This window comes from Poromitra crassiceps, assembly GCF_964638095.1.
Source record: "Poromitra crassiceps genome assembly, chromosome: 6".
NCBI lineage: Eukaryota > Metazoa > Chordata > Actinopteri > Beryciformes > Melamphaidae > Poromitra > Poromitra crassiceps.
The window spans coordinates 46638924-46652765 of NC_139627.1; the positions used below are offsets into that span (position 1 = coordinate 46638924).

General features: G+C 46.7%; 1 protein-coding gene across 1 annotated transcript in view; it reads left to right on the forward strand.

Annotated features, from left to right (window-relative positions):
* tmprss3a (transmembrane serine protease 3a) overlaps positions 1–13757 on the forward strand; it is a gene marked incomplete at its 5' end in the record, with an annotated part of 21041 nt that extends 7284 nt beyond the window's left edge. The window contains 7 exons of the mRNA XM_083638275.1: positions 3332–3378; positions 4611–4791; positions 5727–5896; positions 8136–8231; positions 10483–10625; positions 11830–11982; positions 13670–13757. Coding sequence (XP_083494401.1) covers positions 3332–3378; positions 4611–4791; positions 5727–5896; positions 8136–8231; positions 10483–10625; positions 11830–11982; positions 13670–13711 — 832 coding nt within the window. The 3' untranslated portion in view covers positions 13712–13757. The remainder of the gene's footprint in view (positions 1–3331; positions 3379–4610; positions 4792–5726; positions 5897–8135; positions 8232–10482; positions 10626–11829; positions 11983–13669) is intronic.
* Positions 13758–13842: the final 85 nt, after the last annotated feature.

A 13842-nucleotide genomic window follows, 5' to 3' on the forward strand; every position in this document is an offset into this window, starting at 1 on the left:
CCCCCCACGGCGCTGGGCAGCAGCCCAAGCCGGGGTCAGAAGACAGCAAAGTCAGGACACGATAAGTCACTCGTAGTGAAGGGGGGGGCAGGCCGGCTGGGAAATAGGAGCCGTAGCTGGAGATAGGTAGGTCTTTTAGTAGTGTTGCTATACCGATACCAACATACTGGTAACATCACGGTGTTTACAATACCAGCCCCTTTATACAACGCTACTACCGTCAGTACCATGGAATTACGGTACCAGCAGGACAATGTTTTACATCTATCCCAAATTCACTGGTTTATGCAGTCACAACAACACTATATTAACGTTAGTGCACCCTCTTCTGGAAGCAACATGCGTGTGTATATGTGTGTTTATGTTTCTGTCCGAGCCATTCTTGTTGTCATCAGCAGCACTGCCTCATGGCAGAAGCTTCTATTCTAAACGTGTGATCTGTAACTACGTCATCTTTTTACCGAACGAGGAAGGCAAAGGTGTAACGTTAGATGTGATCATGTGCAGACAATGTGCCACATTAGCTACAGGTCGCTAGCTGACAGGAGTCTCAAGACACACACACACACACACACACAGACAGACACACTTTTCACCGGCACAGAAACGTTACACCGCACGGTGAAATGTTGCATTTAGGACAGGTTGTCACAACACAACGTGTGGAGCCGAGTAGCTTCACTGGTGCCGGCTGTAACGTTGGCAGCCTCCTCGGCTCTGTCTGTCTGAAGCCTGAATGATTTCCACTGGTGCTGTTGCGGTTAACCGTGTCAAGATACCCCCCAAGTTAGCACAGGAAGTTGGGTACTTCTGCCTTTGGGGGGAAAGGGGGGGGGGGGGGTTATTATTGTTAACACGTTTAGTAGTGTGTGTGTGTGTGTGTGTGTGTGTGTGTGTGTGTGTGTGTGTGTGTGTGTGTGTGTGTCTGTGTGTGTGTGTCTGTGTGTCTGTGTCTGTGTGTGTGTGTGTGTGTGTGTGTGTGTGTGTGTGTGTGTGTGTGTGTGTGTGTGTGTCTGTGTGTGTGTGTGTGTGTTGGGGGGGATTGTGTGCACGAGGTACAGTAGGTGCAACAGGTGAAGTGATTCAAGTGTACAGCGAAGTGCTTGAATGAAGTGATCAAGGGACCGGTTTAAGTGTCCGTCAGAGTGATGGCCTGTGGGAAGAAAGTCTTCTTATGTCTGGTAGTTTCAGTGTACGGTAGTCTATACCGCCATGATTCTAATCTGTACAGACAAATCCCAAACCAATGATTCTTCCAGTCTTCTTCAAGACCCCATAAAGTAAAAAAATCAGTTCTTCTTCATGTTCCTACAGTTGGCTGTCTGAGCTGTATCATCATCACTGTGCAGAATGATGTCTGTGCCGAGTTCGACACTAAAAGGCTGTTTCCACAATCATCTTCAGAAAGTGGAAAGTTCCTCAGAGCTCCCTGAAAAGGCCGTTTTCAACAAACACGATTCGTGACATCATTGGAGCCAATCCCTGTCCAGTATTCAGCAGTTAAAGCCCCAACACATTCTCACTCCCAACTCGTCATATACTACAGATCGGTCAGGAACCCCTTGTCGTCACTTTATCACGAGTGAGAATGTGTTGAAAGCCCGTGTTCTATGCTGTGATTGGCTAGTTATGTTCTAGATAACCCTGATTGGTTGCTTTGGACTTTTTAAATGAGGGAGAAGGAGGGGAAGTCATTTTAAGGATTTTAACAAGATAATTTCACCTTTTTTGTGTGTGGGGGGGGGGGGGGATGCATCAGACACAAATTATTATTCAAAATAGAGTATTTTATACACATCTTCAAGATTCAAGATTCAAGATTTTTATTGTCACTCCATGGTACAAGTATCACGTGTGAAATTCTTGTGCTGTGGACTCCGTTTACAACATAAGACAAGTCAGAGACAGTGCATATAGGTGCACATATGTGCACATGTCATGTGCATACTTTAGACGTGCTTCTACATCTTAAATTGATGTATTTGACATACAGGTGCAAATAGCATATACCTTATTAAACATACAATTAAACATTAGACATACGTAATGGTAGCAGCTACAGTACGGTATAGTACGGCTACTACACTGTTTGTGTATGTTAAGGAGTCTCGTGGCCTGTGGGAAGAAACTGTTCCTCAAGCGATTTGTGCGTGCTTTTGGAACCCTGTATCTCCTCCCTGAGGGTAACAGGGAGAACAGGCTGTTGTGGGGATGGTTTGTGTCTTTGCTGATCTTCAGGGACCTCCTGAGGCATCGCTGGTTATACAGTTCATGCAGTTCTGGCAACTCACATCCTGTTACGTGCTGGGCCGCGCGTCTCACTCTCCGTAGCGCCCTGCGGTCCATGGTGGTACAGTTCCCGTACCAGGTGGTGAAGCAGCCAGTCAGCAGGCTTTCAATGGTGCCTCTGTAGAAGTCCCTAAGGATTTCTGTCCTTAGCCCAAATTTCTTCAGGCGCCTGAGTCCGTGTAGTCGCTGTTGGGCCTTTTTGGCAACAGTGGCGGTGTGACCGGCCCAAGTCAGGTCCTGGTGGATGTTGACTCCCAGGTACTTGAAGCTGTCCACCCTTTCCACCACTGTGCCGTTGATGGTGATTGGGAGGTGTGCGCCCCCCCCCCCTCCTGTAGTCTACAATGACCTCCTTGGTCTTGGAGACATTCAGAGGTGGTTGTCCTGGCACCATTGTTCCAGGGCCCCCACCTCCTCTCTGTAGGCCGTCTCCTCGCCCCCCGAGATCAGCCCCACGACTGCTGTGTCGTCTGCAAACTTCACGATGGTATTCGAAGTTTGAGTCGCCACGCAGTCGTGGGTGTAGAGGTCGTACCAGAAGGGGCTGGAGACGCACCCCTGGGGCGCTCCTATGCTGATGGTCAGTGGTGAGGAGGTGAGGTTGCCCACCCTCACCACCTGGCGGCGGTCTGTCAGGAAATCCAGGATCCAGTCGCACATTGCTGTGTTTAGTCCCAGATCCTTGAGCTTGCGTACCAGCCTGGAGGGTACTATGGTGTTGAATGCTGAGCTGTAGTCCACGAACAGCATTCTTACATAGGTGTCCTTCCCCTCCAGGTGGGACAGGGCGGTGTGGAGCACGTGTGCTACTGCGTCCGCTGTGCTCCTGTTGGGGCGGTATGCAAATTGTAGCGGGTCGTGGTCCGGGGGGAGTGTGGGGCGGATCTTTGATATGACCAGCTTTTCAAAGCACTTAATGGCTATTGGCGTGAGGGCTTGAAACATGACGTTAGGGGGTCTTTCACAGTTACTGCCTTCTTACAGTATCTCCTCTGTGTTTGCTGGGCTCTGATTCTACTGTGTGTCTCTGGTCTCTCCTCAGTAAGACTCAGTGCAGCTCTGGGACGGTGACTGCGCTCAAATGCCTGGGTGAGGAAACACACTTCAAACCCAACTGTCACGTTTTTATATTAAGATTAGAGGGGAACTCAACTGTATGCTACGGGAAAGCTGTGTGTTTGTACTGGTATGCTCATGTGTGTGTTGCTTTTGTGTGTTGTACATGTGTGTTTGTGAAGCACTTCACAAGGTTGAGTGTGTTTAGTGTTACCTACCGCCGGTGTGTGTGTGTATGACGCAAATAAAACAACACTCGGGTTAAGGTTAGGCAACTAAAACAGTTTGGGTAAGGTTATGGTTTGAGTGAGGGTTAAATAACAAAAACGTAAAAATGTAATGTGTTGAAATGTAGACTTTGGAAACGCATATAGCAAGGCCTTTCAATAACGAAACCATTTTATTCAGGAAGGCTTTCTCATTCCAACCTCTTTGTGTCAACTAGTTGTCAGTTGTATTGTCTGTTGTGTTTTTAACTCTGTAGCACTCTGAGATTCTTTGTGAGTGAAAAGTGCAGTACAAGGAAAATGCATTATTATTTATTATTATTGGAATTATTCATTAACAAAAGAGAGAACTCAACGATTTATTTATTTTATTTTTCTCTGATTTGCCCCCCATTTTCTCGCAAATTGTACTTGGCCAATTTCCCCCTGCTGCCCCGGTCGCTGCTCGGTCTGGGGAGAGCCGTAGAGTAGCACCACGCTTCCTCATGCGCAGTTGCCAGCCGCTTCTTTTCACCCGACAGCGGGGAGCTTCTCCAGCAGGACGTAGCACGTGGGAGGATCACGCTATTCCCACCAGTTCCCTTCCGCGCCGAAAAGGCACCCCGACCGACCAGAGGAGGCGCTAGTGCAGCAACCACGACACATACCCTTAATCCGGCTTCTCACCCACAGACACAGCCAATCGTGCCTGTATGGACGCCCGACCAAGCCGGAGGGAACACGGGGGCGCGAACCTGCGACCCTCGTGTTGGTAGGGAGGGAATCTACCGTTACATTACCTGGGTGCCCAGAGAACTCAACTATTAAATGAATAAATAAATCACGTAAAGAAAATAACAAGAATCCGTTTTTATAATGTTTTCATCGAACTGTGATCTGGAGGGAACCTCTTATTGATGGTGGGTGGACAACATGACAATATCCGATATTTAATAAAGCGCCAATATCGCCCTAAATAAGCCTAGTGTGTGTCTGCATTGGTTTGTGTGTCTGCGCCTACATGTGGTGACCTTTGACCCTGCATGCCTCTGCCCTCAGAGTGCGGCTCACGGCCGCAGTACCGCCGCAGTAACCCTAACCTTCGTATCGTGGGGGGGAACGTCTCTCAGCTGGGTCAGTTCCCCTGGCAGGCCAGCCTCCACTTCGAGAGCGAACACCTCTGTGGAGGCTCCATCATCTCCGCCCGCTGGATCCTCACTGCTGCACACTGTGTGCACGGGTGAGTCACACAAACACGCATGCACGCACACACACACACACACACGCACGCACGCACGCACGCACGCACGCACACACACACACACACACACAATCAAGATACAAGATTAATTTTAATAGCCATAGATTACGAACGAGGAATTTGACTTTAGTAGTCTGGAGCCGTTTCCACCGCCTCTGGACCAATGCGCAATGGCAGGAACTGGAACCCGTTTACCAGATACATGTGCGCCAAAATAATCTTGTAGTGTAGCTAACGTTAGCTAGCTAGAGCCTGATAACACGACGTGACTAACGTCAAAAAGTTACATAGTACATAAAACAAAACGTTGATGCAATAACGTTTGTGTTTGTGGCGACTATCCTACACAATAAAACGATAAAAATGTGGCATGTATGCGGTTGACATGTTCCGGTTGCGTTTCCGGTGTCTACGCCGGAACCACGCCGAGAGGTGTAATTCAAGTGTAATGGGCACCAGGCTCTTCTCCTCGGGAAGAGCCTGGTGACGTGAGGTTAGTCCCGTAGTGCAATATGCAGCGCGGCAGCAGTCACTTCAACAGCAGAAGATGGAGCAAAACAGAAAACAACCTCAAATTATAAAGTACAAAGTACAAAGCCCTTTAAAGTGACATACTGTATAATGGGGGGATAGGATAGTGTCCGTGGGATAATGTCCATGGGGGGACCCCAGCCCCTTACGTAGCCGGTTGTGCTCTCAGGGGGCATCGGTGGTGGTGGTGGTGAGGGTGGGGTGGACGGACACACACACACACACACACACACACACACACACACACACACACACACACACACACACACACACACACACACACACACACACATACACACACACACACACACACACACACACATACACACACACACACACAAACTCTCATATACGCGCTTCTCCTTGTCATGGTCTGTCTTCAGATTTGCTTCCCCCGATAAGTGGGTGGTGCATGTTGGTCTGACGGAGCAGCCATTGAACGGATTCCAGTCTCTGGCTGTGGAGAAGATTATCTACCACGCCCGCTACCGGTCCAAATCGCTGGACTACGACATCGCTCTGATGAAGCTGACTGAGCAGCTCGATTTCAACGGTATGACTTTTGGAAAGTTGGGAAAAGAGCACAAACTCCGAAGTGCATTTTATTGATTTACGTGCTTTGGACACCAATTATGTGAAGATTACTGTAAATGGTAAATGATAAATGTACTGTACACATTGAATTCTGTGACAAAAACACAAATCAGACACAACATTTTCAGCTGAAGTTTAGGCAATTAAAACAACTTTTTGAGAAAGGCTTTGGTCAGTTAAATAAGAACTTTCACTAAATAAAATTTGACTCACGGTAGAAATTTCTCCAGCATTGAAGTCAAACTCATCTGCCCATCCACCACCCGACCACAGCACCCTGACTGTCCACTGAGCTGCTTCAGCGTGGTCTACTTCCTGTTTATAGTCGTGTCTCCTTCATGTAACCGTTTCATGCTGGGAAACAGTAATTTTACACTTTATTTACGTACCACCAACATGTAATTTACTGTTAACAAGTCATGTTTGTTTCACGTATTTGTGTGAGATCAGATTGGATCTGTTTTTTTTAAACAAGTCCTCAACCTGTTTCATCCCAAGGATCCTTTTGTTTATTATCATTATTTTTTATTGGGTTTTTCAATATTAGTACAACATATAAAGTCAACATGTACACACAGACATTGGGAGATATCGCAAGGATCCTTAATTTTGTCCAGGGCAATTTTGTCTCTCAGATCCAAATCTCAGAATATTCTTTATTCTTGGATCAGGGTTCCACTTCCTACACATTTTCCATTTCAAAATTGCATACTTTTCCAGACTCAAATTTCCAGAATTCTCTGTCAGACCATATTTGACATCTGAGTACACAAGCGTGTCACATTGTGTTGAAAGGGTTAGGGTTATGTCCCCACTGTAAATGACACCTATTGCCACACCACAATTTAGAGGTTTGGGGGTTGAGCCTCAGTGAAAGCTTGGACTTTGAAGAACTTCTCAAGTTAAGACTGAGAAGCTCTGACTGAAATGACTTGACCTTGTGAGACTCAGTGGCTCACAGAGTTTGACAGCTGCAGGACAGTTTTGAAGTTGAAGGTTCAAGCCTCAGTCAGTCAGAGTTATGAAAATGGACACCCAGACGAAAGACTGAAAAGCTCTGAGAAAACCTGTCCTAACAAGTGTGACACAGTGGCTCACAGAGTTGGATTACTGCCCAGCAGTACCGAGCTTGTGGGTTTGAGCCTCAGTAAATGTTGAGGTTGTGGGTTCGAGCCTCATTCAGTTTTGAACGGTGTGACAACTAGAGACAAGTTTTCAGAGAAGAGATTTGAGGGCGAAGGGGAGCTGGTGGTGCAATGGAGTTGTTGACCACATGGGTGGCCGGTTTTGAAATGGTTTGATAAACCCGTTGTTGGATCTTCTCAACTCATTGAGCAGCCGCTATTGGCACGTACAGAAACCACAAAAAACAAAATGTCAACTTTTCAGGAACTAAGGAACTAAGAAAAGCTAATTTGTTTTTACAGTAGCTTGACCACCATATAGTTTAGAGTATTTCCAACCGGTTTTGAAATGGTTTGATAAACCCGTTGTTGGATCTTCTCAACTCATTGAGGAGCAGGTGTCGTTTCAAGTGAAGCTTGTGGGACGGACATGTCGCTGTTTCACTGTTTTGCTATGAGATACTCCTCTAAGAGTCTTTTATACTCTCTCCCTCCCTCTCTCCTGTGAAGTGGGTTGTCCTCTCTCAGGTTTCCTGGTCTCTGACAGTGAAGTGTCATTATGAGTATCGGTTGTCCGAGGTCCGAGTCTCTCTCTCTCTCTCTCTCCCTCTCCACCTTTCTCACTTCTGCACCTTTCATCTTCTCAAACAGAGTGATATGTGTGGAGTCACTGACCTGACGCTCTGTGGTTGTGTAACCGTAGAGCTGAACAATCCAAAATGAAATTCTCACCATGTGGAAAGAGTGGCACTCATTTAGACAAAAGAATTATTGATGTGAAAGTAAAACTCATTAACTAAAATCGATGGAATCAGCTGTATTGTTTAAGAATTTAAGTCTTGAAGTCGTTCCGTTCAAAATGGACAGAGGACTTTGTTTTATTTTACATTTGGACTTTTTTTATTTATTTATCAGTGGAATAAGTCTGTTGTTGTCATTGTTATAAATACATTTTGCACCTTGTTACCCAACAGTGTCATCATTGTATTGATAATGCTGCTCACATACTGTATGTTGTATGCCTGTGCCTCTGGGAAACAGTCACTGTAACGTAAATCCTCCTCTCCTCTGTAGGCTTCGTGGAGCCGATCTGCCTGCCCAACTTCGGGGAGAGGTTTGAGGAGGGAAGGATCTGCTGGATCTCAGGATGGGGTGCGGAGGAAAATGAAGGTGAGACTGACCGAGGAAACAAGAGATCCAGGAGGAGAGAAATGACAGAGGACAGGTTTCACATGGCAGCTGGTCTGTTTATGTCACGCTGCAGCTCTGCGTTCAGTCAGTAGGCTGAACACCATCAGTCTTGGTTCTCCTGGTTCCTGAGTCTTAGTGCAGGTGTGCATATTATGTTTGAATGAATTCAGGAGAAATGTTGTGCATAGTGCAATAGTGCATGAGGAGTCGGATCAAACTGGCAGCACTCACAGGTGAAGTTTCCACATCTTGAATCTGCACAGCAGTAGACAAGGAACAGACGCCTTTAACACTGAGGAAGGCCACAGGCTGAAATGTGCCTGTTCAGGCTCTTTCTGTCTCCACTCTCTTCCTTGTAGAGCTGGGGGGGGGGGGGGGGGGGCTCGGCTAAATCCCGTCGGCACAGCTCGTGCTCGGATGGACACACACACACACACAGTCACTTATAGAAGTGTCTGCACTGCTTACACATTTAGACCAGGGGTGTCCAAACTTTTTTGAATGGGGGCCAGATTAGATCATATGAAAATGCCGGGGGGCCAGGTGCTTCTCACATCATATGGGTTATAAAGAACATAAAATAAAAAATCACATACAAATGTACTCGAAAGATTTTGTTTACCATCTGAAAACATTGGCTCTGCATGTGCTGTTCCTACTTTGTGCTTGTACAAACTGTATGATAGTGCTGTCATCGTTAGGTGAAGGGAAAAAATGCTAATTGAACTTGCTTGATTAACCAATAGTGTATGGAGGGCCACATATCATTTGAGAGACAAGATGAGGGCCACTTAAAATCAGTCCGCGGGCCGCAATTGGCCCCAGGGCCGGCCTTTGGACATGCCTGATTTAGACTCTCTATTGAGAGTAGTGGGTATAGAGTCAAGACTCAAGCTCATGCACAGTCTACAAAAGAGAAGTAAGACGACTCTTTCCCTCCGCTTGTCTGGTGGCTCACCTCGGGAGAGTGATAGTACCACCTAAGCCTCCATGCCTAGGGTTACAGGAACCAACTACTGCCTTGGGTCAGTCTGGGAAGATAGAAGTCTAAGGGAGATAAACAAGACAGAAAATCCCACTCCAGAGAATCCTTTCTTGTTACGACACTAATCAGAATTAGTCGGACTGACCCCTCTCTGAATCGACCCTCGCCTGTCCCTGACTAACAATCCTTCAAACTTCGACACAGCATCCTTGTTCTCTCAGAATTTTCTCTCAAAAATAGCATGGAAAAAGCTCCATGAAAAAGTTGCCTCACTCTTTCAAATTATTAAATTATATATAACTGAAATAACTAAAATAATTCACTCCCTGAGCCTCCTCTGAAACTGTTTGAACCCCCCTGGGGAGGCCCACCTCCCACTTTGGAATCCTCTGAACTGGGGTGTTATAGTGTTCAGGCTAAAATCAGACTAGAATAGAATAGGACAGGGCTGACTAGGCTGTGTAGATTAGCTAGATTCCTTGTGTTCTAGTTAGTTCCGGTTAATGGCTAGAGTAATCAGATTGTGTGAACTTCTACTCATTTGGCCTGGCTGCTCTGCTGCTGGTTCCAGTGTGCCGCTGCTACCTGGGGCTGGGCGATAAATGTCAATTCATTTCTTGCTTATTCATTGGCTCTTTTTGCCTGATAAGTAAAATACATAACCTGATTGGTAAATTTTACTGTCCTGTGACTATTCATGACCATATCGCCCAGCCACAGTATATTCTATCTGTTCTGCTCTCCTCTTCCCCCTTCCCCTGCTCCCTCCCCACCTCCTCCCTTTCCCTGCTCTCTCCTCCCCCACATTCCCTGTTTTTACTGTCCCTTGTGACTATTCATGACCATATCGTCCAGCCACAGTATATTCTACCTGTTCTGCTCTCTCTCATCTTCCTCTGCTCCCTCCCCAGCTCCTCCCTTTCCCTGCTCTCTCCTCCCCCACCTCCTCCCTTTCCCTGCTCTCTCCTCCCCCACATTCCCTGTTTTTACTGTCCCTTGTGACTATTCATGACCATATCGTCCAGCCACAGTATATTCTACCTGTTCTGCTCTCTCTCATCTTCCTCTGCTCCCTCCCCACCTCCTCCCTTTCCCTGCTCTCTCCTCCCCCACATCCCCCCCCCCCCGCTCTCCCTCCCTTGCCCCTCCCCCACAGTCATAACTACATGTCGTATTTCTATAACAATTTAATTACTCTCCTGTTAATTTGCTGTCCTGAGCCCTGTTTCCCTCACGTTTCCCCAGGAGAGGCCAGTGTGTCTCTGCGCTCGGCCCGCGTGCCTCTCATCTCCACAGAGGCCTGCACCCAGCCGGGGGTTTACCAGGGCCTCATCTCCCCCTGGATGCTCTGCGCCGGGTACTTGGAGGGAGGAACCGACTCCTGCCAGGTACAACGCTTTTATTTAGCCAATAGGTTACTTGATTTTTAATTGATTAATTGATTTTTCAATTTATGTTTATTCATTTTACTTATCTATTTTATTATTTTCAGTCTAGTTAATTTTTTATGCCTCCACAGGCAATAGCCAGGCCGGAGGCATTATGGATCCAGGTTGTCTGTCCGTCCGTCCGATGTTCGTTAACGCGATATCTGAGGAACGCCTTGACGGAATTTAATCAAATTTGCCTCAAACATCGACTTAGACTCAAGGATGATCAGATTAGATTTTGGTGGTCAAAGGTCAAGGTCACTGTGACCTCTCAAACGCCATTTTCAAGCTTGTTAACACGATATCTCAGGAATGCCTTGACGGAATTTCATCAAATTTGCCTCAAACATCGACTTGGACTCAAGCATGAAGTGATTCGATTTTGGTGGTCAAAGGTCAAGGTCACTGTGACCTCTTGAACGCCATTTTCAAGTGTGTTAACGCAATATTTCAGAAATGCCTTGACGGAGTTTCATCAAATTTGCCTCAAACATCGACTTGGATGAACTGATTAGATTTGGATGGTTAAAGGTCAAAGTTCAAGGTCACTGTGACCTCACACACACAATTTCCAAGCTCTGTAACGCAACATCTCAGGAGCGCCTTGACAGAATGTCTTCCAATTTGCCTCAAACGGCAATTTGGACTCAAGAATGAACTAATGGCGGAGGCATAAATCCACGGTGTGGTCATTCTAGTTTTATTTTCATTTAGAACTTTTTTTAAGTACCATCCCAAAATTCACCTGCCACAGCCTCCGAAAGACAGTAATAGTGGGTGTGTTTTCTCTCTTCTTTTTTTGTCAAATCCATGGCGGGCAAAAACAAACGGAGCCAGGTTTGGCCCACGGGCCCCAAATTGATCAGTCACGAGTTAGAGCTATAGAGCTCCTTTGTGTGTGTGCGCCTCCTCAGGGGGACAGGGGCAGGCCTGAGAGGACTTCAGCTCCTTTGTGTGCGTTTGTGCCTCTGTGGGTGTACGATCTGCTCGCCGATACAAGATCGGCTCGCGGTACGGATGACATCACAGCTTCGCGCATTGTGATTGGCTATGCGTTGGGCACGTGGGATTAACGTGCGCAAAATGTCTGACAGTTTTAGATTAGCCAACAAGCTAAGCTACTGATGAGTCCTTCAGCTCCTTCGTTTGTGTGCCTCCTCAGGGGGACAGCGGCGGGCCCCTGGCCTGTGAGGAGTCCTCGGTGTGGAAGTTGGTGGGGGCGACCAGCTGGGGAATGGGCTGTGCTGAGAAGAACAAGCCGGGCGTCTACACTCGCATCACACAGTCGCTCACCTGGATCCACCAACAGATGGAGGTCAGTGGTCCTAGTACCACTAGTGGTTGTTGTTGTATTACAGGGTTCCCCTCCCACACCTTCTCAAATATCAAATTCAATGACTTTCCAGGCCCAATTCCCTCATATTCAAGGACCCGACACGGGATAGTTTGAGACATGGATCAAGGTTAAGGACTGTTACAACACAGTTTTTATAATGAGAACTAGCAGCTTTACAGAAGCTCAGACAATTAAAAAGAGAAAGAGAGGCTTGAACATGTTAACACTGCTGTTACATGTTAAGTAAAACAAACATCAAAAGAATTTCTATTCTTACACAAAATAAATAAATTCAAGCACTGTCAATGGCCCATGTCTATTTTCAAAGAAATTTCAACGCCTTTTTTCTTAAAATCACAAACTTTCAAGGACCATGGAAATAGCAGTAGTAGTCATGGAATATAAAGTATTATTTTGGCAACTTAGTCCTTTGCTGGTCTAACCTTCCTTTTCTGCTGCTTTTTTGGTGTCTTTTTTAAACCCTAGTCTAGTCCTATTTGCTACTGTACTTACCAATGATGATGTTGATTGGTAGAGTTCTTTCTCAGCACAATCCATCCCGTTCCTCATAGTAGCTCTGGAAAGTTGGGCAAAAAACCTATTCAAGGTCAATGGGGTCACACTCATGTATGTATAAGCTGACTGAGGTTCACTCAAATGTCATCCACACACACACGCGCACACACAGAGCGCACACACACAGAGCGCACCCACACACACACGCACACACAGAGCGCACACACACACACACACACTTCAGTGAGCTTCACTCAGCTTGTACATACAGGAGTGTGACCCCATTGAGCAGGATGGATTGTGCAGAGAAAGTAAAAAGACAAAATGCAGACCATAGAAAGAACTCTACCAATCAACATCATCATTGGTAGCAAATGGAGCTAGACTTTAAAAAATGTGAACTGGTCGTCTGGGTAGTGTAGATGCAAAACACTCGCTTACCACTGCGGAGACCCAGGTTCAATTCCCGGTAGCGGTACTTCCAGCTTGGTCAGACGTTCTTACAGACACTTTTGGCCTCGTCTAAGTGGGAAGCTGGTGGGGTATGAGTCCTGGTTGTTGTACTAGCGCCTCTGGATGTTTGGGCGGGGGGGGATCTGGGGGAATAGCGTGTCAGGAACCTCGCTGTCAGGTGAAAAGAAGCGGCTGGCAACTCACTGCACGTGTCAGAGGAAGCACGTGCTAGTCTACAACTCGCCCCAGATCAGCGAAGGGGGTACGCCTGAACTATCCCTTTAACTCTAGACTTCGGGGGGAATGTGAAGGAAAATACCCTGTGCTTTGATGGTCCAGCTGCTCCTGTGATGTCAGACTGACAGCTGCATCTTCTCCTCCTCTGGAATCTGCAGCTGGCATGATGTGAACGTGTCGCTCTCGTCTTACTTAAACGCGGCACTTCAGATTTATTCATTTGTACCTTCATAAATTCCGGCAACTCAGGCCTCCATGAAACGATCACAGCCACGGTTGCATTTTGGTGAAAGTGTAGCAAAATTACATTTATATGAAAATGGCAGATTATTACTCAAAGATAAAGATTGGAGACAAGTGAACAAAATTAGGCCCCAAGTCATCAGAGCATGGCTCATTTCCCCCACAAGAGCTTCTGTCACCCAGTTCTGTTAAAATTGTCCATTTCTTTGTCTTTCAGAGAGAAGAGGCTCAAAATCATCCAAACACCACAGACAACTGAACAACCAGTTATTTTATACTAGACATTGTTTCACTGCAAATGTGTATGATACTGCAAACCGAGTGGTAATTAATGGACAGCAGGGGGCAGGATGTTCAAGCATTTGTTACACATGTGGGGGGGGGGGGGGG